The sequence below is a fragment of the Lynx canadensis genome, chromosome A2, assembly GCF_007474595.2.
Source record: "Lynx canadensis isolate LIC74 chromosome A2, mLynCan4.pri.v2, whole genome shotgun sequence".
In the NCBI taxonomy this organism is placed as follows: Eukaryota; Metazoa; Chordata; class Mammalia; order Carnivora; family Felidae; genus Lynx; species Lynx canadensis.
This window is the reverse complement of record NC_044304.2, coordinates 154,786,497-154,807,982: the sequence shown is the minus strand read 5'-3', so window position 1 is coordinate 154,807,982 and position 21,486 is coordinate 154,786,497. Positions and strand designations below refer to the sequence as shown.

Sequence of the window (21,486 nt, the reverse complement as noted above, 5' to 3'; positions counted from 1 at the left end):
AAAGACTCGGGGCCATTTCCTTGGATTTCATTGCAGATGGAATTTGGCCTCTAAGAAAGCTTCTAGCTATTCCTTCTTTATGTGCTGGTTTAATTATGAAGATGCGCATAGTGAGCAAACCACACTGGCTTTTTCTGCTCAGGGCTTGTGGTGCTAAGCGATTGATTGCTGCCTATAGACTCGTGATACAAACATTGCAGCAGGCCACTTGGGAAGACTAGGAGTCTTTATTCCTAGAAATCTTCAAAAAGAAAAGGTTCTGGAGTTATTGTTACATACTATGTGGAACGAAACAAGAATAGAGAAATCGATGGAACAAAATAAGATGATTCTGTAAGAGTTTAAGATATAATAAATGCGGCCTTGTAATCTGATAGGAAAAGAAAGACTTATTTATTAAATGGAATAGGGATAAGGTAGCTTTGGGGAAAAAAATCACTTTAGACTAACATGCAATAAAATAAATGACTGATGGATTAATAAATAAAATATGTTAAGGGGCACCTGGGTGGCTCAGTCGGTTGAGTGTCTGACTTCAGCCCAGGTCACAATCTTGCAGTTTATGAGTTCGAGCCCCACATCAGGCTTGCTGGTCTCAATGCATAGCCTACTTCAGATCATCTGTGCCCCTCTCTCTGTCCCTCCCTCGCTCGCGTTTTCTCTCTCAAAAACAAAACACTAAAAAAATATGTTCGAAATAAGCTAAGAAAATCCACAAGAAAATGGAATTAAATATGTATTAAACCTCTAAAAATATATAGACTTTCTAGGCAAAGAGAGGCAAGATTAAATCATTCACAAAGGAAAAGATGAACAGATTTTCATATACAAAGATTTCACATGATCTTAAAAAAAACATGGAAAAAACACACAACAAAACTGACAAATAGTTCATATCTGCTCTATATAAAGAGTTCTTCCAAATTAATAAGAAAAACACTAGGAACTCAAAAGATAAATAGGCAAAGAACATAAACAATATACTAAAGAAAAAAGCAGTTAGCATATTAAAGTATGAAAAAATGAGAAAAACTGTAGTGTATCAGGTATTTTGCTAGGTACTTTATATACCTTTAGCCCATCAAATGCATGAACTCATTAATTCATTTTAAAAAAGAGACTTTGCAGCTATAATTATAATACAGTGCGCATCCTGGAAGTACCTTTAGAAAGAAGATAGTCCAAGTAGTTTTTAAATTTTATTAGTATCTCTTATTTCAGTGTTAATATATTCGTATGGCTTAAACTTTGAGGAGTATTAAAGGTGTACAGTGAAAAGTCTTCCTCTGGCCCCTGGCCCTCCATCTCTGTCCCCCAGAAGAACCACTGTTAGTTTCTGATGTGTCCTTCGGAACTCTCCTCTGCATACACCAGCAGGGTAGCTCCTTAAAACACACACACATCAGCATGTTATGCCAACTGTTCTACACTTTGCTTTTCATGCTTTAACAACAGACATCCGGGGCGTCTGGGTGGCTCAGTCAGTTGAGCGTCCGACTTCGGCTCAGGTCATGATCTCAAGCCCCACGTCAGGCTCTGTGCTGACAGCTCAAAGCCTGGAACGTGCTTCGTGGATTCTGTGTCTCCCTCTCTCTCTGCCCCTCTCCCGCTCATACTTTGTCTCTCTCTCTCTCTCTCTCTCTCTCTCTCTCTCTCTCTGTCTCCCCAAAATAAGTAAAACATTTAAAAAAATATATATATACATCTGAGAGAACTTTCCATATGAGTACACTAAGATTTTTCTTACACATGCATCGTATTCCATTCTGTAGATGTACCAGATTTTATTTGACCAGCTTCTGCTGATGGACATCGTTTCCAGTATTTTGTGTACTTGTATTTTACAAGCCATCTCACAGTGTACACTACGGTTTGCACAGTATAGCTTGCCTCGTACAGTATAACTTTGCCCAAGTCTGGGTATATGGGTAGGGCCCATTCCTGGAGATGGAATTACTGGGTGAAGCGGCATGTGCATTTGTAATTTCGTTGACACTGCTCCATCGCCCTCCATAGAATTATACCAATTTCTAGTCCCACCAGCAGTGGATGAAAGTGTGAAAGGGACTCACCAATAACTCCGGTGAGTTACCAAATCTATCTTCGCTAATCTTAGAGGGAAAAATGTCTCTTTGATGGAGTTTTCATTTTCTTTTCTCTTACGAGTAAAGCTAAGAATCGTTTTCCATATCTAAGCATCATTGTCTTTCTTTATTTTATAAATTTTCCATCCCTATCTTTTTGCCTGTTTGCCTTTTCATTAATTTATGTGTTACAAAAATGAGTTCTAGAGGGAGTTAATTTTAACCGACTGGGCCACCCAGGCACCGCTAGGGGAGTTAATTTTATTTTATTTTTTTTTTAATTTTTTTTTTTAACGTTTATTTATTTTTGAGACAGAGAGAGACAGAGCATGAACGGGGGAGGGTCAGAGAGAGGGAGACACAGAATCTGAAACAGGCTCCAGGCTCTGAGCTGTCAGCACAGAGCCCGACGCGGGGCTCGAACTCACGGACCGCGAGATCATGACCTGAGCCGAAGTCAGACGCTTAACTGACTGAGCCACCCAGGCGCCCCTAGGGGAGTTAATTTTAAATCAGTACAAGATGGCAGAGGGGGACCAGACAGCATGGACCAGGGCCTGTGGAGCCTACAGACCAGCGACCCAACACCAGGGTTAACCACATCTCTTCCGCAACCTTCCTAATACATATTTAAAAATTGGTGGTATATAAAAAAGAAAAAGAAGATCTGTAAGTTGCAGGGTTTTTGGTTTTGGGGTTTTTTGCTTTTTTACCTTTGACCTTAAAGCAGCTCATTTTTAGAGATAAGACCCCGAGGCTTAGGAAGTGAAGCTCCTTGTATAGGAGGTCCTCAGCTTACCAGCGGGCAGGGGTCAAAACCAGGCTTAGGTCTTCTGACTCCCAGTCCGGTGGGTGTTAGTTGGCTGAGCTCCTGATTTGTACAGGTAAGAGAGCCAGGGTACTCCCGCTTGTCTAAAAGGAGACTGGATTGGGTGTGCGTCCTTTGTCATCTTTATGCAAACAGACTCAGCCTACCCTGGGAACAGAGACCAGCTTTCCCTCTCCATCTCATGGTCTGTATCACTGGCACCCCCAGCCATCTCCCAGTTAGTCCCTTTGTATTTATTTGCTCTTCTTTTCTCCTTTCGCCTCCCAGCAGTCATTGTCCAAACCTGCTTTTTTCCGGCAAAATTCAGAGAGAAGGAACTTCAAACTGCTGGACACTAGGAAGCTGAGTCGGGATGGATATGGGTCCCCTTCCAAAATCAGCCCCCCCTCCACCCCCAGCAGCCCTGATGACACTTTCTTTAACCTTGGAGATCCGCAGAATGGCAGGAAGAAGAGAAAGATACCCAAGGTAAGGCTTGCAGCAAACTTCGTGTGCAGATAGGTCCCCTTTCCTGCAAAGGAGGGCTGCAGAGGAATCTGGGCAGAGAACTGAACACTGAGCCATCTTCTGCCTGCCTCATCACAGGCCAGACAGCAGGCTGGAGTGTCTGAGCCTTTGTCATGATAGTTACTGTGGTCCTATAGGCTTCCTCTTAGCCCTTCCTCTCCCAGCCTCAGCTCTGCTTGTGATCCCACACCACGTTTCCAATGCCCCTCCTCAAAGGGCCTCAAAAAGCAGAGCTCCGTTCCTTGTGCTGTGACTCAGACTTTGGTGAACACCAGCTACAGAGGTGGCATCGTGTGAAGCCTGTGCTCTGAGCCAGCACTTGTCAAATATATATCTTTCCTGGCTCTTTTCTTTGAGAGAGAGAGAACCCGAGCAGGGGAGAAGCAGAGGGAGATAATCCCCAATAGGCTCCACGCCCAGCACAAGCCCGATGCTGGGTTCAGTCTCACAACCGTGAGATCATGACCTGAGCCGAAATCAAGAGTCACGCTTCACTGACTGAGCCACCCAGGTGCCCCTTTGCTGCCTCTTTTCAACCGGAAAGGTAAAACATCAAAGGATGTTTCCCTTTCCTCAGCTCCAGCCCTGCTGTGCTGGTCCCTCTTCACTGGCCACTTGGGTACCAACTTCCTATGAGAACTTTTAGAGCAGGGACTCTTCACTTCAGAATACATGGATGGATGGATGGGATTTAGAAGTCATGAAACCAATAATATCATGTAAAATTTTGTGTGGAGAGTTTTGGGGGGATAGATGGAAGAGGGAGAAGATGGTCTATAGGTTTCATCAGATTTCTCAAAGTGATGCATTGACCTGAAAGTCACGGGACATTTACAAGCTGGTTCCTCCTGACAGTTTGGTTAATCAGTATTTTGAGCCATAATTTCACCCCTACCACACCCGCTCCCAACATTCTCATTCAAGTGAAGTGAAGTCACCTTGACAATCAGACTGCGTTCTGAAGAGTAAGGGCAGCCAGGGTCAGGTGATTGAGAAAAGACTAAAACCCACAGCCTGGTAGGAGGGGGTTGTAGGTGGAACAGGGGAGAAGACATCTTGCTGACAGAGGGCAACTGGAGGGACCAGGGTGGAGCCAGGCCTCCTCCTTCTTCTGCTCTCCTTGTTGGGCCTTGTCCTGCCCAGAGTGTGGTGCAGGTTGCATACTGATTATTTGATGTTTGCTGAATGAGTTCCACTAACACAGGTACCCAGTGTCTTTCAGCACAGACTCACTCCCGGGCGTCCCGTCGACTGCATTCCACAGTCACTGTCCTGTGCTATCGTGATAGCTGCTCCGGGGCCCCCAAAGTGTGGCATCTCTAGGCACTCCCTTAACTCCCCTTCCGCTTTTTCTGGGACTGTTCATAGGTCTCTGAAATATCAAAATCCTACATTTGCGGAATAATTAAAAGTGACCGTTCACATCTGTACTGACAGCCTTACCATTATTTTAACAAATGAAACAGAGATAATCAAATGAATTACGTGTTGGGTTAAAAGAGCTTTAACACAACTCTAAGTTTGAGTACATGATTTTCTTACCAAGCGTTTAACCTCTGTCTTCTTCTACCCTGTCCTTTTACCCATCACTCCCCCGTGTACTATTTTAATGTCTTTTATTTAATTATTAGAAAAAAATTGTTTTAATTTTTTTTTGTTTTTAATGTTTATTTTTGAGAGAGAGCGTGAGCGGGCAAGAGGTAGAGAGAGAGGGAGACCCAGAATCCAAAGCAGGCTCCAGGCCCCGAGCTGTTAGCACAGAGCCCGACGTGAGGCTCCAACCCACTAACTGCGAGATCATGACCCAAGCCAAAGTCGGACGCTTAACCGACTGAGCCACCCAGGCGCCCATTTTTTTTAATTTGAGAAAGAGAACACAAGTCGGGGAGAGGAGTAGAGGGAGAAGGAGAATCCTAAGCAGGCCCCATGCTCAGTGCAGAGCCCTTTGTGGGGCTCAATACCACAACCCTGGGACCAAGACCTGAGCTGAAATCAAGAGTCAGACACTCAAACGACTGAGCCACCCAGGCGCTTCTAATATTTTTTAAAGGTTTTTTGAGACTGAGGGAAAGAGAATGCGTGTGCGCATCTTATGAAAGTAGAGGTGGAGGGAAAGCAGGGCTAGTGCTGCCGCTTTGTATGTGTTTAATGTGCAAATGCAGCAGTTCGTTCCATGTTAAGATACTGCCTGAAATGGAAGTGTCACCGGCACTTACACAGTGCACAGGCACTTGGCCTGCCCCTCCCCTGCTCATGCTCTGTCTCCCTCTCCCTCAAAAATAAACATTAAAAAAATAAAATAGTACATTCACACTGTTATACAACCATCACCACCATCCATCTACAGAACTTTCCATCTCCCCAAATAGAAACTCTGTACCCGTGAAACACTAACTCCCCATTCCGCCCTCCCCCCCAGCCTCTGGCAACCACTGTTCTGCTTTCTGTCTGTACAAATTAGCCTATTCTAGGTACCTTACGTAAGTAGAATCTTACAATCTTTATCCTTTTGTGACTGACTTATTTCACTTAGCATAACGTCCTCAAGTTTCATTTATGTTCGAGCATGTGCCCAAACTCCCTTCCTTTTGAAGGCTGAATAATATTCCATTGTACGTACCACATTTGGTTTATCCATTCATCCCTTGATCGACATTTGGATGTTTTCACTTCCTGGCTATTGTGAATAATACTAGCATCTCATTTATGCATTGTCTTATTCCATAGGAAATGGGGCTAGCATTAATATTCCAGTGGTTAGAACATGTGTGAAAACCAGCAAGTGCCATTTCATGGGTCTGAGCTCTGAAGCAAATGGCTGCTTCATAAGAACAAATATAAATAAGCCACACTGCAGGGATTAGGCGGTGAAGGCAGAGACCTCATTCAGGTTCAAGGCAAAGCCAGGACAGGGTTAGGAATGAGGAATTCACCAAGAGAGCTGTCAAGGCCAGTGTTGGGCCACCTCGCAGGACCCAGAGTGTGCAGGTGTGCAAAGATGTGGCAGGGCAGTGTCCTAACAGTCTGCAGAGCTGAGGGGCCGGGGCCCAGGCCCGCCACAAGGAGACCTGGAGAATGAGCCACCTTCCTCCTTTGGCGGTCCAGCACTCCGGCTTGTGGAGAGGAGCTGCTGAGCTGCTTCAGGGACTGGGACAGAGGGACGGAGGGCAGAGATGGGGATTGGCAACAGCTAACCCACTGTGCCCACCTGCATGCCCATCACCCAGTTCATCATAGCACATCCTCTCTCCAGTTCTTCCAGTGCAAAAAAGAATATAAAACTTTTCAAGGCAGCTTATAAACACAGCTCCCCTTTAAAATCACCAGTTATTGAGGAGGGCACCTTTTGGGATGAGCACTGGGTGTTGTATGGAAACCAATTTGACAATAAATTTCATATATTGAAAAAAAACAAAACAAAACAAATAAATAAAATCACCAGTTGGGGGGGGGTGCCTGGGTGGCTCAGTCAGTTGACCGTCCGACTTCGGCTCAGGTCATGATCTCACGGTTCGTGAGTTCGAGCCCCACATGGGGCTCTGTGCTGACAGCTCAGAGCCTGGAATCTGTTTCAGATTCTGTGTCTCCCTCTCTCTCTGGCCCTTCCCCTCTTAAGTGCTCTCTTTCTCTCTCTCTCAAAAATAAATAAACATTAAAAAAAATTTTTTTTAATAAAAATAAAATAAAATCACCAGTTGGGGAGTACCCAGCTGACTCAGTCAGAAGAACGTGTGGCTCTTGATCTCAGGGTCATGGGCTCAAGCCCCAGGTTGGGTGTAGAGATTACTAGGGAAAATAAACTTAAAAAAAATAATAAATTCACCAGTTGGTTTGCCTTGACTATACACAGGTAGACTTCCCTTCCTCGCAACCAGGTGGAGCCCAGGAGGCTTCCACTGGTGAAATTTGCAGGTGCTGTAAAGCCTGGTGGGAAGCGACCCAGGGCTTCAGTCGCCCGATGGGTCTGCTAGAGTCAGCCTGGAAAATGTGCTGCTCAGTAGTGGTGCCTGCCGAGCGGTAAGAGAGATCATGGAAGGCCTTACAAGTGTGGATGAGCATTCCTCCGCAGGAAGGGTGGTATGCGGGGTGCAGGGCATGGCTATGCAGCCCTGAGCTAGAACTCGAAAGCTGCTGTAATCCCTGCCCGCTTCCTGCCCACAGCTGCTCACACAGTCTTTGGCGTGTTTCCTACAAAACGGGCCCTGCCTGGGAAGCTTTTTATTTTTGCTGTCTCTTCCCTTTTCTTCCCCCACCACCGCCTCCCACCCCAGGGGGCACAAAGACTGCTCCCAAATCACAGTGACATCGCAGCATCGAAGGGGGAGCGACTGTCACACAATTAGCCAATGAAATTGCCTCCCTGTGTCTCAGCTGAATGTGTTAGTATATTCAGACCTCCCCTGTTCATACATCAGGGAGGCTGGCGGCCTCCTTTACTGTCCTCGACAGTCCTGTTCCTGTCTGGTAGAAAGGAGTAATTGAGAGATGCCAGTGGGCCCGTGGAAAGCGGCCCCTCCCTCCTCCTTTCCTGGCCTTCCGTCGTCCTGGAAGAGAACGAGCAGCAAAGGAATCCCAGCTGCACATGGAGAGGAAGCCACTAACACTGGCTTTTCTTCTCCCGGTGTCTGGCAGTTGGTATTGCGAATCAATGCCATTTACGAGGCCCGGAGAGGAAAGAAACGTGTGAAGAGGCTGTCCCAGTCAACAGAGAGCAACTCAGGAAAAGGTATGACCCCCCCGCCACCATCACTCGCGCCCCATCAATCTGAAAACAGATTCTTCCTAAAAGAGGCTTCCTGTGGTTCAGAGCTGGCTCACCAAAGATGAGAACAAGTCAGCCCTTTGTAAGAATCTCCTGTTGTCCACGGGACAGCGAGGACCCAGGAAAGACCTCAGCCTGGTGGCCTGTCCCGTGGTCCTTTGACTGTCCACCCATCAAGTCAGCCCAGTGCCGCATGCTCTGAGCTCACCATGGGAGCAGTTCTCTTTGCTTAGCACACATACAAGGAGCCAGTCTCTTTGGCTGTATTATTTTGATATAGGTACCATCCGAACTAGAGCCGCATTCACGTGGAAGTACATTTAGTTGGACAAAGACATAGTTTGTCCATGACATTTAAATTGACAAAAAGAAAATAGCCCCTCTGAAGTAGAAATCTTGGATTTACGTGACTGCATGCAAAAAGTTTCCTGTGTTAGAAAAACTCACACACGCAATTTTCTTCTATTGCCGTTTTTTGTTTGTTGTTTTTCTGTCCAGTGACAGATGAGAACAGTGAGTCTGACAGCGACACCGAGGAGAAACTGAAAGGTGAGGAGAGCAGGTGGTGTGCAGGGCGCATGCAGATGGCTGTGGCGCTTCCTGCTTAACGTGGGAGACAGGACAGAGTGTCCTCGCACGAGCCGGTTGGGAAAGGCGTGAATGTGAGGGGACAGGGGACCCACAGGGTTGCTCGGGGGCCGGTCAGTCCTGAGCATGACCAGGTAGGACCTGTTCGGTCACTGAGCCTGTGGCTCCAGAGATCCAGGGTGGATACCACTGCAGTGGCCCCCATTCCTATGCCTTTCCGTTATCGGTGTTTTCCACTGCTGGCCTGGGACTCCAGGCACCTGGGCTCTTGTCCCACTCCCATGAAAGTTGCTGTAAGATCAGGAGGAAATCACTTAAGATCTCAGGGCCTCTATTCCTCGTCTTTCAGATGAAGTCACTGAAGTAATTGGTCTCTGTAGATCTAAATTCATTGACTTCGGTGTAGGCTTTAGTGAGTTTTCCACAATTTCTCAGACCCGGGGTGGGGGGAAGCCAAAGAAAGCCATAGCCCAGGGCTGCTGAGGGAGGTGATGGGGACCGGTCTGCTTGGCATCCCTGCCTCATTCACCTCTCATGACCACCTGCTCCCTGGCCCACCTCAAGAATGAAGCAAGTCCGTTTCCATCACATAGAATGATGGCAGGAGGGAAGGTGGGTGGCAGCTCTGAGTTAGTCATGTCTCTGCCCGTTCTGTCACACAGATGTTCACAAAGTTCCCCGCTCCAAAAGCCTTGTGGTCTGGATTGTGTCACATCCCACAAACTGGAAGATGAAGGGAATAAGTGAGGGGAGGAGTCAGCGTCCCCCACCCCATCTGACAGAGGGACGCAAAGATTACTCAAACCACTGCACCAAGTCCACACAACAGACCCATGGCTGAGCAGAGCCCCCGCATCCCGGGCTTCCGCGCCCCCCATGAGCCGGGTGGCCTATCCAGTGTGGCTCGCCCCGAAGTTGGCAGGGACCCCAAACAAAGGGCTCTGAGCTAATTTGTTAAATGCGGGAACACTTTTTTAGGATTGGAAGGAACACACAGGCTGTCACAGCCCCGTGCAGTGCCTCGTTGGGAAGACAGTGGCACGCTGGCACTCACTGTCCCTGTCCCCCTAGCTCACAGCCAGCGCCTGGTCAATGTGAAGTCACGCCTGAAGCAGGCTCCGAGATACCCATCCCTTGACCGGGAGCTCATGGAGTACCAGCAGAGGCAGCTGTTCGAGTACTTTGTGGTCGTGTCACTGCATAAGAAGCAGGCCGGGGCTGCGTATGTGCCAGAACTCACCCAGCAGTTCCCTCTCAAGGTATGGGCCCGGCCTCTGTGGCCTGCCAGGGGACTGTGGCGTTCTTGCCAACTTCGTGCTGGTATTCGTGGCTTCCGGGAGGTGTGGGAGTCTGAGGAGCGCTTGGTGTCTGGAATCTTGAACGCGGGTCGTAACTAGGGTATATCAAATGCAAAAAGCTGCTGCTGGAGAACTTGGGAGGTCCCAAGAAGTGGGAGATTCAGAGACTCACAAGTATGGACAAAAACACTGACTCACTTCCTGTGGTCACTGTGCTGTCCCTACCAGCTTCTTTGTCCTCCCCATCTCCCTATGCAGCCACGTCTCTCCCCAGGCTATCCTAGAAGCCTCTTTCCCATCAGCCACACGACTGTCCCCTGGGAGTGTGTGTTTGCTGAACATCTGTGCGTGTGCTGTGCACCTCTGGGTGTGCACCAGGTGTGCTAGGATCCCGTTCTAAGTCTAACATGGTTCGCAGCTGTGTGGATGTGGCTTTACCATACATTAAATCAGGTACCCAAAATGCACTGGCACTCAATAAAGCCTAAAATAGCATGGCCAATAATATATATATATATATATATTTCTTATATCTACTATATATATATTATTGTTATATCTATATCTATATATATTGTTATATATATCTATATATAGAGATATATAGATATGTTATATATATATCTATCTAGATATATAGATATGTTATATATATCTGTATATATATTGTTATATATATATATATATATATACTGATATATATATCTATATATATATTGTTATATATATATATACCGATATATATATCTATATATATTGTTCTTAGTCTTTGACATCACTATTAAATGGGTTCCACCACATTTCAATTCAGTCCACCCAGAATTTACTGAGACCCTATTACATTCAAGCTGTTTTCTGCTTGGCCCTACTGTTATAAAGACGAGGAGAATATGTTTTCCGTCCTTAAGAAGCTTACACTCTGACAGGAGGTCATAAGATGAGCATACAAAGACTCATGAGGCAGAATGTGACACTGTACACTGTACGTGGCCTTCAGACAATGAAGGTGTTCAGAGACAGGAAGAGGGGAGGGAGGATGTGTCCTGGTCCCCTGAGGGCCTCCTTCTGCTGCCACTGCCCAAGCATGATCCCAGCATCTATGCTGGGCCAGCTTCCTTCTGTCCTGTCCACTGTGGTCCAGTGCAGTAATCAGGTCCTTGGAGTTTAGGACGGAAACTAGGTATCACTGAAGGAAATCATGGGCACCGGCCCTCCGGACCGGCTCTGTTCACCTGAGTCCAGCTGACCTCCAGGGATGGTGTCCAGAAAACCCCAAAGCTATGAGTATGCCCACATTTGGTTGAGGCCCACACGGAGCAAGCACCCAGGCACAGAGGACTGTTCTTTTATCCTGTTTACTTCCCTCAGGGCCTAGCACAGTGTTGTACTCGTGGCAATATTTAATCAGTGTTTCGGGAATAAAGGCCTTAATTCATGAATTAATGATTGAATCACTATAACTATTGAATGCTTATAGTTTCCAACCTGGAATCCCCAGGCTCCTAGACATCCACATAAAACTTTTGAGCGGAAACATGTATAGTCATTGTTGGAAAGGGGACCAATCTGGAAATGTATCAAGAAAAAGTCCTCTATAACCCCACTCCACAGAGATCATTGCTGTTAGCATTTTGTCATGTTTCCTCCCAGACTTTTCTCATAGTGTAATTTTCTTTCTTTTTTTTCATTTTTTAAATTTTGTTAAAGTTTATTTTTGAGACAGAGAGACAGAGCATGAGCAGGGGAGGGGCAGAGAGAGAAAGAGGTAGACACAGAATGTGAAGCAGGCTCCAGGCTCTGAGCTGTCAGCACAGAGCCCCACGCGGGGCTCGAACTCACAAACCACGAGATCATAACCTGAGCTGATGTCAGACACTTAACCTACTGAGCCACCCAGAACCCCTCTCATAGTGTAATTTTCTAACAAAATTGATATTCTACACTGTATAATCTTTGCATCGTGTTTTCTAAATGTATCATTATTTATAAACGTATTTCCTATAAATTCTAAAACATTTTTTTAATTATATAAAGCTCTGTTATGTGGGTATGCCCTATTTAACCAGTCTCTTTCTGTTGGAAATGTATCTTGTTGCCAGTGTTTCTTTACATTTCTATTTTGAATGCTGTGTGATCATTCTGTGCATGCATTTTTACAGATCAGGCTATTTTATATCTTCTTGCCTTTGCTTCCTCCTTTCTCCTCCCTTCTAACTTTTTCTTATGGTTTTTATCCCCCACTTCTAGGGTCACCTTGACCAAGATTTCCCCTCCATACTTGCACACTAGAGATCATGCCTGCCATGTTCCATTAAAATGCTTGATATCATGTAATTATCTTTATGACAGTTCATGCAGACTGGGAAATTTTCCAGCCATTTATGATCGCTTGTATTTGTGAGAGACCTCTTTATGTCTCACTTCCCATAAATGAGCTTGTGTGCATGTAAGAGCACCCATGTACACGTATGGGTTGATAACGCCTATGCTGATGACAGCATCTGTAGGTACATGTGTGTACACACGTATGTGTGCCGTGCGTGTGATCTGAAGGTGGGCGCATCCACAAGGATGGGCCAAGTCAAAAAGTGCTGGAACTCGCCTCCCTACAAGGCCTACTCTTTAGTTCTCTAAGGGTTTCCCCTGTGGAAAAATGTCATTGTTCTTTCCTTTTGTATTCTTTGGAGTTTATGGGCCTTCACTCTGCGATGATTAATGACCCCTTCCAGCAACTACACCCAGCAGGTATTTGCCTCTCTGTGAGATTATCCAAGGGTAGCCAAAATTAATGCTTTGGCAACGGTCTGAGCTAGTGAATTATCAACTCAAAAACTGCTCCTGGACAAGCTGGAATCTCGTTTGTTATGTTTCATCGTGGATGGAAGAGGGAACCATTATTCTCTCAGTAGTGACTATTGATTCTGAAGAACAAAAACCAAAGGACAATTAATGACTGGCTTTAGGCCTATAAATGGTGGCTGTGTTTCATTCACTGATAGTTGTCTCAACCATTAATATTAGTAGCAACTTTAATTATATTTGCTCTAGCCCAAGGGGAATCATACTAGAAGTAGGTTTTATTTTTCTAGTTTTTTTTTTTTTTTTAACGTTTTTTCATTTTTGAGAGACAAAACACAAGCAGGGGAGGGGCAGAGAGAGAGAGGGAGATACAGAATCTTAAGCAGGCCCCAGGCTCTGAGCTGTCAGCACAGAACCTGACACAGGGCCCAAACTGACAAACAACGAAGCCGAAGTCGTACGCTTAACTGACTGAGCCACCCAGGCGCCCCTAATATGTTCTGTTTTTTAACAAGAGGATATTCATCCAGTCTCTGATGTCAGATAAAGCAGAGAGAGACAGAGATTGGGAGACTAGAGATTAAGATTCCTGGGGCACCTGGTGGCTCAGTCGGTTAAGCATCCAACTTCAGCTCAGGTCATGGATCTCACAGTTCTTGGGTTCAAGCCCCCTGTCAGGCTTTATGCTGACAGCTCATAGCCTGGATCCTGCTTCAGATTCTGTCTCTCCCTCTCTCTCTTTGCCCACCCCGCCCCCTCACACTCTGTCTCTCTCTCTCTTTCAGAAATAAATAAGCATTTAAAAAAATTTAAAAAAAAAAAAAAAGATTCCTAGCTAGATTCCACACAAGTTGTGTGTTCATGGGCAAGTCACTTAACACATTAGGGTTTATTTCCTTATCTCTTAGATAAGAATGTCATGGAGTGCCTGGGTGGCTCAGTCAGTTAAGCGTCCAACTTCAGCTCAGATCATGATCCCATGGTTCGTGGGTTCGAGCCCCATATAGCTGTTAGCTCTGTGCTGTTAGCTCAGAGCTGGAGCCTGCTTTGGATTCTGTGTCTCCCTCTCTCTCTCTGCCCCTCCCCCCTCATGCTCTCTCTCTCTCTCTCTCTCTCTCTCAAAAATAAACAGTAAAAAAAATAAATAAATAAATAAATAAAAAGGATGTCACACTTGATGATGTCTAGTTTCCTTTTGATTCTGACATTCAAGGTCATTGAAATTCATTGAAGTTTACAGTATAATATAATTTGACTGGATATATTCACTAAGAAGTGTCATAAAATGTCTTTGCATGGATCGAGGCTTTCTTGGGCCCAGAAGTTGGAAGACCAGATTTGAGGCTCTGTCCTGCAGATTCATGAGTCTCCTAGTTGAAGGGGATTGCTATGACACTTTTTCCTAGTTGATTAAAATAGTTATATTCCAGGGGCGCCTGGGTGGCGCAGTCGGTTGAGCCTCCGACTTCAGCCAGGTCACGATCTCGCGGTCCGTGAGTTCGAGCCCCGCGTCAGGCTCTGGGCTGATGGCTCAGAGCCTGGAGCCTGTTTCGGATTCTGTGTCTCCCTCTCTCTCTGCCCTCCCCCGTTCATGCTCTGTCTCTCTCTGTCCCAAAAATAAATAAACGTTGAAAAAAAAAATTAAAAAAAATAGTTATATTCCAGAATGTTAAACATCAAAGATATTTCTCTAAAACAGACCAGTTTTTTCCCCCTGACTTGCCCCATGAGACTAGAGTTGACAGTGCCCTGGGGACAAAAGGCCCCAGCAGACTGAGCTGCAAACCCTTCCCAATGTTAAGGTGGTGGTCTCCGCTGTGGGAAGGTGGAAGTTGTGGTCTTGCCAAACATCTGCCTCTCTCTCCACCATGCTGGGGTTTATTCCCCAACCTTCTCTCACCCTTTTCCCTGCAGTTGGAAAGGTCTTTCAAGTTCATGAGAGAGGCTGAGGACCAGCTGAAGGCCATCCCCCAATTCTGTTTCCCTGATGCCAAGGATTGGACTCCTGTCCAGCAATTTACCAGGTATGTGCTGGTGTCTCCCTTCTCCACCCCGAAAAACTAAGGCAAGAACCAGGGAGGGTGTCAGAGATGGCAGATGTCATAATTCAATCCTACCGTTAAGTGATCCCAATGGGCCCCAGGCTAGAGATTTTCCCCACCGTGTTTTAAAATGGGTATCTTTTAGAAGGTACGAATCACCTTGCTAAGCATGCCCACTGAACGTGGGCATACATTTGGTTTATAAGCCCCTGTGAAGGGCAAACATAGTTCTTGGTCTAGGAGATGCTAGAGAAACATTACCCATCACCCTTTCCTTGTCCCTTGTCCCTTGTCCCTGGAAACATTTCTTTAACAGCCCATCCAGCTGTTACTCGGACTGTGACAGGTTTACATTTCTGCTTTAACCCACATTGTTACATACCAAAATTTTTGTTATCGGATGTGTCAGCAATTGACCAAACTCAGTAGGCTGCATTCCCTTGTTTGAGGGACGCCGTGTTCCTGAAAGTTGGCCCAGCAGTCTCTAAGGGCAGTCTGAGCTTCCGGTTGGCTCTGAAGAGACAGTTCTCAGGGAGGGCCACCCCAGGGGCACTTCCAAGGGGGACACAGAACTGCTGCAGTCTTCAGCTGCTCCTTTACTGAGTCACATCCCTAGGACAGCAAAGGCCATCTCCTCCTGGACCTCACTGGGGACAGGAGTCACAGTAGATTCTCCATCGGTGACTGCTGCGTTTTGGGCAATGGGACGGCTCAAGTGATAGAATGCTCTGAGAGCTCAGGGTGAAGAAAAATCCCTCATTCCTCTCAGGGTGCACTGGAACTTTGGGTCTCCCTCTCCCTGACACAGACCCCAAAACTATAGGCGCACAGAGTCCCTGCACAGAGATGGACGGGCAGGACAGACACAGGCAGGTCCCTGTGATTGCTCACTGCCTGGTGTCTTTTGTTGTGTTCTGCTTTGTAATGCACTTTTGTTTCCCCAACCACAGTGAAACCTTCTCATTTGTCTTAACTGGAGAAGATGGGAGCAGAAGGTTCGGTTACTGCCGAAGACTGCTGGTTAGTACATTCAGCTCTCAGTCTGCAGGAGAAGAGGCAGGAAGTGTGACAGGTTAATCAGGGGAGTTAAAAACATGGAAGATTTGGGGGAATCACCTAAGTCTCACGGGTAGAAGGGAACAACAGTTCTGTCTCCTTTAAGAAGAAAATACTTGCTCCGTTATTTTCCTCGCCAAATGAAAGGCCTTTCTCTCTTTAAGCCAAATGTCCTTTCTAATAAAACATGCTACACAGACCCAGAGAGCTTATAGTGCACATTCATAATGGCTGCTAAGGGCCAAAGAAAGGTAGTTCTCTTGTTCATGATGCAGATCATTCAAGAGTGTGTTCTTCAGGGGCTCCTGGGTGGCTCAGTCGGTTAAGCATCCAACTTCGGCTCAGGCCGTGATCTCACCATCCATGAGTTCAAGCCCCATGTCAGGCTCTGTGCTGATAGCTCAGAGCCTGGAGCCTGCTTTGGATTCTGTGTCTCCCTCTCTCTCTCTGCACCTCCCCCACTCATGCTCTGTCTCTCTCTCTAAAATAAAGACATTAAAAAAATTTTTAAGTCAGGATTGGATTCCAATGAAATGACCATGCTAACCCATTTCAGAGCTTGTCTTTTTGAGACTCATTGTTTTGAAAATCTTTAGTAGAAGCAAATCGTTTCCCTCTGAGTATATTTGAGTCTTTGAAATAAGCTGATATAATTTAGAGTCAAGAATAATGCACAGCATACAGAAGGTATATTCAGTAATTATTTGTTGAATTAATAGTGAATAAAAAGTATGGGTAGCAATTTAAAAAGTTAAGTGGGAAAAAAATTAAAAGTTCAGTGGGATAATAAGTTTTCTTGATAAAATTACTATGACCATAGTGAGATTGATTTTCATTTTGGTTTGAAAATTAGCTTAAAAGGCAGTTTCCAAAAAGATTTTTCAGGAATGATTTCTGACTTGGAATTATCATTCTAATAAGCAACATGTGGTTTCAAGGTAACTCCTTAAGAGGAACCACAGGGATCTGGGTGAACAAGTTTAGCCTTCTTCCTTTATGGCTCCATGGGCCATTTTGAGTGCCTCCTGTATGCACAACACCCTCAATTTGGTCCCTTCAAGAGAAGAAAAATATATATACTACATGGCCAGAAGTGCTTCCCACTTATAAAATGGGGTATGGGTAACTACTTACCTCAGTGCGTTTTCAAAAGGTTCCGTGTGTGGAAACATCTGGCACATGATATGCACTTAAAAATGTTTGGGTTCTCTTCTCTGAAGTGCTAACACTCATGATTTCCTTGTGTTTCACCCCAAAAAGCCTGGTGGCAAAGGGAAGCGTCTCCCTGAAGTTTACTGCATCGTGAGCCGCCTGGGGTGCTTCAGCCTCTTTTCAAAGGTGAGGACTGGGGCCTTAGCGGAGGGAGGACACAGAAAACACCCGGACCCCTGGTACTTTTATAAGCGTATCCTGACATTTTCCTTCCCACTTCTCTTGTCACTGATATTGGAAATGAGAGCTGATGATGGTTGGCGCCCAGGAAAAGGGGGTGGGGGGAGAGTCAAAATAATTGCAGGTGGAGGATGGAAGGGGGTGGAGGATCTTCCCAGAATATTCCTTATGGTTTACTTTCGTACTTCTCAGCCCTGTCTTTTGTCATATTAGCTTTTGCATGACAGAAAGGCCACTATACTGGATGGATGTCTAAGTATCTGTGTATATATATGCGTGTTGTGTGTGTGAGAGATTTATTATTGTAATTGTGCTCTAAATCTATCAAAATCCTTAATGTAATTTGGTCCTCTTTTTGGGAAGATAAGCCAATATATCAAGACCTAGGAACTGCTGTATTGAATTGGCTCATCCATTCTACTATTCGGTGGGTAGAGAGAAGCTAATTACTATCATATATGATAATCTTAAATATTAGGTATAATCCAACATTCATTTCCTACATTAACCAGACATGACCATCTAATCCATAAATTGATTTTAAGTTCTTCTTGAGCATATATTTTAGTCTGAGCTTTCTTTTGAGAACTGAAGTCCTATGTCTACTGTCCATGGATGGAAAGCAGCATTTCCTAAAATCATTCCGAAATAAGTCTACTTCCTGCCCACCGTCCACTTATACTCAGAGGAAGCCTGACTTCTACTGATCTGGTGTAACCTCTTGCCTTGGTAGAACTTATACTTCTATTCAAGTCTGTTAGAAATAAAGGATGACATCAACTTGTCTGTGTTCCTCCCTCCACTCCAGTGAGGTGGTAAGCCTTTCACATTGAAGTTGGTCATTTGCAGACTCTAGGAAAGCTATGCATTGCTGCTCATGCGGGTCTTTCCGAGGGGGTTGTTTAAATTTGTTTTTTAATGTTTTATTTATTTTTGAGAGAGAGAGAGAGAGAGAGAGAGAGAGAGAGAGAGAGAGAGAGTATGAGCAGGGGAGGGGCAGAGAGAGAGGGAGACAGAGAATCCACAAAGCAGGCTCCAGGCTCTGAGCTGTCAGCACAGAGCCTGACATGAGGCTCAAACCCGTAAACCACAAGATCATGACCTGAGCCAAAGTCAGACTGAACCACCCAGGCGCCTCCCCCCACCCTGCCCAGGGGGGTTTTAAACATGGAAATAAGGCTGTAGGTCACAGCCTTTGCTGTTCAGAGAATGCTTATGAAAGGGAGAAGTGGAACCGCTCCCATGAGTTAGTCTAGCGTCCAGTGGCAGCTTTGGAATTCACATGAGCCTCATTGTTTTGTCGTGGACAGGGGCTGACAAGCAAGTAAACGTATTAACATACTGTATGTGTGCAGTTCTGTGTTTTCATGGTAGTTTTGTTACTGGGGATATTGAAGGGTGTGTATGATAACTTGCCAAAGACCACACAGCAAATATGCTGGAGAGAACCAGAAACAGAGCTTTAGCAAACTGATCTCTATAAACTCGGCCTATTTCCAGGTGAGGGACAAGGATGACTAAAATGACAAATTGTCCTTTTGTACAGAAAAAGGAATCAGGGGCGCCTGGCTGGCCCAGTTGGTAGAGCATGCAGCTCTTGATCTCAGGGTTCTGAGGTCAAGCCCTACACTGGGCCTGGAGACTACTTAAGAAACAAAAACAAAAAACAAAGAAAGAGGAATCGTCTTTAAGAAGAACAGCTCTCAGGGGTGCCTGGGTGGCTCAGTCGGTTAAGCAACTGACTTCGGCTCAGGTCATGATCTCACAGTTTGTGGGTTCGAGCCCTGCATCCGACTCTGTGCTGACGGCTCAGAGCCTGGATCCTGCTTTGGATTCTGTGTCTCCCTCTCTCTCTGCCCCTCCCCCACTTGTGCTCGCTCTCTCTCTCTCTCTCTCTCTCTCCCTGTCTCTCTCTCTCAAAAAATAAATAAAATATAAAAAGAAAAAGAAGAACAGCTCTCAGGGGCGCCTGCGTGGTTCATTTGGTTAAGTGTATAACTTCAGCTCAGGTCATGGTCTCATGGTTCATGGGTTCGAGCCCCACATCGGGCTGTCTGCTGTCAGCTTGGAGTCAGCTTCAGATCTTCTGTCTCCCTCTCTCTCTGCCGCTGTCCTGCACACACTCTCCCCCCGCCACCATCTCAAAAATAAACATTAAAAAAAAAGGAACACCTCTCAGAATCTCTGAAGAAAGGTATATCATTAAATATGACTACAGTCACACTTTGTAACAAACCATAGTAGCTTAAAGCAGCAATCATTTATTCTTACAGACCTGCAGGTCGGCCGGGGCTCAGCTCAGCTCGTCTCCCCCTTCCCCCCACCCCTGGGCTCGCTCTTGTGTTGTGGGTAGGCTGGGGGTTGGCTGACCTGGGCTGCCTGGTCTCTGCTGTAGGCTGCAAGGCTGGGGTTGGGGCTGGCTCACATGTCTGTCATCCTCCTTGGACAGCGAGCTGGCCTGTGCAGTTCTCCAGCAGTTCTCGTGGCTGTAGCAGAAGTCCCAGAAGGCCGCGGAGACACGTAAGGCAGCCTTCCTGAGGCCTAGGCTTAGACCTGGCACGCTGTCACTTCTGCCTCAGAATTCTTCATCCTTTTGTTATTACCACCTAGCCAGAGTTCTAAGATTTTTTTTTTTCCCCTTTGGGGCACCCGGGCAACTCACTCGATTGAATGTCCGACTTTGGCTCAGGTCGTGATCTTGTGGTTTGTGAGTCCGAGCCCCGTGTCAGGCTCTGTGCTGACAGCTCAGAGCCTGGAGCCTGCTTCACATTCTGTGTCTCCCTCTCTCTGCCCCTCCCTCTCTTGCACTCTCTCTGTCTCAAAAATAAATAAACATTAAAAAATTAAAAAAATTAAAAAAGATTTTTTCCTCCTTCATTGCCTCCCCTCATAAAATTCTTTTTAATTTTTTTGTCATATTATTTTTTTATTGTGCTAAAATATACATAACATAGAAGTCACTATTTTAGCCATTTTTTAAGATTTTATTTTTTTTAATTTTTTTTTTTTTAATGTTTATTTTTGAGAGAGACAGAGAGAGACCAAGCATGAGCAGGGGAAGGGCAGAGAGAGAGACACACACACAGAATCCAAAGCAGGCTCCAGGCTCTGAGCTGTCAGCACAGAGCTCAACGTAAGGCTCAAACTCAAAAACCCGGAGATCATGACCTGAGCCAAAGTCGGATGCTTAACTGAGCCACCCAGACGCCCCTTAAGATTTTATGTTTAAGTAATCTCTATACCCAATGTGGGGTTTGAACTTACAACCCCAAGATCAAGACTCTCTTGCTCTACCGACTGAGCCAGCCAGGCACCCCTATTTTAGCCATTTTAAGTGTGCGGTTGATTAGCATTATGTTCATTCACATTGTGTGCAACTGTCACCATCATCCATCTCCAGAATTTTTTTACAATCCTGAATTAAAATTCTGCACCCATTCAACACTAACCTCCCCGTTCCCTTCCCTTCCCAGCCCCTGGCACCCACCATACTACTTTCTGTCTGTGTGAGTCTGACTACTCCAGGATCTCATGTAAATGAACTCATATATTTATCCTGTTGTGACTGACTTCTATCACGTTAGCATATGTCCTCAAGCTTTATCCATATTGGAACATATGTCAGAATTTCCTTCCTTTTTAAGGCTGAATAACAGTCTATTGCTTGTATATATCACATTTTCTTTATCTGTTTATCCATAGATGGACATTTGTGTTGTTCCCACCTTTTAGATATTGTGAATTATGCTAACCTGAAAATGGCCATTCAGATGTCTGAGTCCCTGCTTTCAAATTTTGGGAGTACATACCCTTTTAAGTGTGAAATTCCTGGATGGTAGGGTAATTCTATATTTAATTTTTTGAGGAACTGCCACACGTACAATCTTTTTAATTTTAATAAGAAATTTTATTTAACCCATATATCTAAAATACTAGTATTTCAGCACTTCATCAATATAGTCATTGATATTTTACATTCTTAATTCTGTATTTTGAAATCTACTGAGTGTTTTTACATTTATAACACACATCTCAGTTCAGACTAGCCATATTTCAAGAGTTCAATACCTACACGTGATATTATTATAAATGGGTTTTTTAAGTTAATTTGTTTATTTTGAGAGAAAGA

At 45.3% G+C, this 21,486-nt stretch overlaps 1 protein-coding gene across 1 annotated transcript in view; it reads left to right on the top strand.

The window, feature by feature from the left end:
• The window catches only part of DENND2A (DENN domain containing 2A), a 104,099-nt gene that overhangs the window by 54,311 nt on the left and 28,302 nt on the right, over positions 1 to 21,486 (top strand). Inside the window, exons 6-12 of the mRNA XM_030308575.1 lie at positions 3,181 to 3,381; positions 8,053 to 8,146; positions 8,681 to 8,731; positions 9,842 to 10,029; positions 14,782 to 14,891; positions 15,860 to 15,929; positions 17,226 to 17,303. Coding sequence (XP_030164435.1) covers positions 3,181 to 3,381; positions 8,053 to 8,146; positions 8,681 to 8,731; positions 9,842 to 10,029; positions 14,782 to 14,891; positions 15,860 to 15,929; positions 17,226 to 17,303 — 792 coding nt within the window. The remainder of the gene's footprint in view (positions 1 to 3,180; positions 3,382 to 8,052; positions 8,147 to 8,680; positions 8,732 to 9,841; positions 10,030 to 14,781; positions 14,892 to 15,859; positions 15,930 to 17,225; positions 17,304 to 21,486) is intronic.